The 2,483-nt window shown below is 28.2% G+C and overlaps 1 protein-coding gene across 1 annotated transcript; it reads left to right on the plus strand.

The window, feature by feature from the left end:
- The first annotated feature begins 871 nt into the window (after positions 1 to 871).
- On the plus strand, positions 872 to 1,563 carry LOC109208214 (cysteine proteinase inhibitor B). The gene has a single exon (XM_019371277.1). The coding sequence runs from the start codon at positions 950 to 952 to the stop codon at positions 1,361 to 1,363; it is 414 nt and encodes a 137-aa protein (XP_019226822.1). The 5' UTR covers positions 872 to 949; the 3' UTR covers positions 1,364 to 1,563.
- The last annotated feature ends 920 nt before the right edge of the window (positions 1,564 to 2,483 follow it).

Below are 2,483 nucleotides of genomic sequence, written 5' to 3' on the forward strand. Positions count from 1 at the left end.
TTCCAAAATACATTCCTTTTAACAAAACAAAAATATTATGCATAAAGTTAGAGTTAGTATATTAATCCTTACTAATAATACTCCCTCCGACTTTTAGCCTTTGATAGCTCCTTAAAAATAATACTAAATCATAGAAAAAGAAAAATAGGTATTTTAACTAAATTATATCTATTGAATTAAGATAAATACCTCTCACTATAAAAAATTAACTATTCTCTTTTTTCTTGTGGTTTCTCATATGGTGTCCGGTATTTATATTGGAGCGCGATTAAATTCGAATTCACGCAGGTCGCCGAAAAGTTTTATATTAGGAAGTAAAGTACTTTTTAACAAAAGCGACTCTGTATCTAAGGCTCGAATCCAAAATATCTGATTAAGGATGAAAAAGTATTTTCCACTTCATCATAATACGTGTTGACTTTTAGGCCCCGTTTGGCCATGAGTTTTCCCAAAATAAATTTGGGATTCATTTTCAAAACTCATGTTTGGCCATAAATTTTGCTCATATTTTGGCCAAATCTCAAATCCCAAATTTCAAATCCCAAATAAGCTATTGAGCTAATTTTGGGCCAAAATCCCAAAAATTGGGAATTATATACATATTTTTCCAAAATAAAGTTGAAAAATATATTTTGAAAACGTATGTCCAAATACATTTTCATCTTCAAATGAAACTTCACCCATCAGATTTTTTAAAATAAATTTGGGATATGTAGTCAAACGCTAGCTTAATTTATTTTTTAATTTTTTATTCGATATTCGGTACCCGTATTAGAGACGATTACTATTACAAAAACGCGGCATCACGTACGTGTTGCCACCACCCTAATAAGTCATAACGTGTCCCAATACCACTTTCCTCTCTTCTCCCAAACAAAACAAAAAACCTCTATATAACTCTCCATTTTCTCATAAAAACTCCAACATCAAAATTAACTCTCATTTTTCAATGGCAAAAACAAAAAAAATCCTCTCTTTAATCCTCTTTTTCTTCATCATATCCTTATTTTCTTCAACCCCATCAAATGCTTTAGGTGGAAAAAAACTAGGTGGAAGAACACAAATCCAAGATGTGAAGACAAATAAAGAAATTCAAGATTTGGGAAAGTTTTGTGTTGAAGAGTACAACAAAAATTTGCAAAAACAAAAACAGAAGGTTAATAATTATAATAATGGGTTGTTGAGTTTTTCTGAGGTTGTTGCAGCAGAAAAACAAGTTGTTTCTGGTATTAAATATTACCTTAAAATCTCAGCAATTACTTCCTCAGGTTCTCCGAAAATATTTGATGCTGTTTTGGTTGTTAAAGCTTGGGAGAAAAAGAAAGAATTACTTAATTTTTCTCCTTCTCCTGCTACTAAGTGATTATGGGATAGTGATTAAAAGTTTAAACTGCTGGTTCTAATGCTTAATTAGAATATTTTAATCTAATTTTTAAGTCTTTTTGTTTTTTAACTTCTTTTTTAGTTTTTAATTTGCAACGTATTTTGGGTGACTTTTTAGTGTTGTATGATGTGATGCAATAATCAATCAACGGCATATGTTATTGTTGAACTTTTGTGGTACTTTCCTGTTTTATTATTTTTTTATTTTTTTTTTAGATTCACTTTCGTTACATACAAGATTTTGCTGTTGTTACTTCCCAGATTTTTATATTACTGTATTTGTATTTCTTTCCTATACTGTTAGTGATTATGTTTTGACAGAAATAAGGCTGCAAACTTACTATTTTTCCCGATCTTATATTGAGTTAATTGTTGTTTTCGTTACATACGAGGAGTTACATTACTGATATATAGCTGTTGTAAAAATAATAACCAGAAAAATATATAAAATTTGCATATTTTTTTTATATATATCCTGTATGTTATATACAAAAATTATATAAATTTTATTTACTTTTTTGATACTAGACGTAATCTGGCACGGGCTAAAAGTAATAGTACCCCGTGGATTCTTTACATAGGTTTATTTTTTTCCTGAAAATTCAACATAAAAAACAGGTAGTTCTATGTGTTTGAGCTCCCCAATGACATGCATCTCAAAGTAAGTAGGTTTACGCATTGGACTTTGGAGATTCTAATTCTTCTGAATTTTTGAATTCTAAAGTAAAAGTTTTATTCTTCCGATTAAATTTGATTTGATTTGGTTTGGTATTGAGTAAGAAAGATCAAACCAAACCGACATATAAATATATAATTTTTATATATACTTTTAAGACTTTATATAGAATTTTTTTTACAAAAATTCTAAAAATATTTGGGATTTTCTTATGGTATGCAATATTTAATAGAATATGAAGTACTCTATTTTTATTAACCTTAAATAATGGGTTATATGATCACTTTCTTATCAAGTGTTACTGAAATGCGCTAATTTTTTTGTTCTTCCGTGTTCATATGTCAAGATTTATTAAATTCTTATATCTTTTTTAAATTTGAAGTGGTATTTCGATAATCTAAAATAAAAATGGAACTTATCATTA

This window comes from Nicotiana attenuata, unplaced genomic scaffold (assembly GCF_001879085.1).
Source record: "Nicotiana attenuata strain UT unplaced genomic scaffold, NIATTr2, whole genome shotgun sequence".
In the NCBI taxonomy this organism is placed as follows: Eukaryota; Viridiplantae; Streptophyta; class Magnoliopsida; order Solanales; family Solanaceae; genus Nicotiana; species Nicotiana attenuata.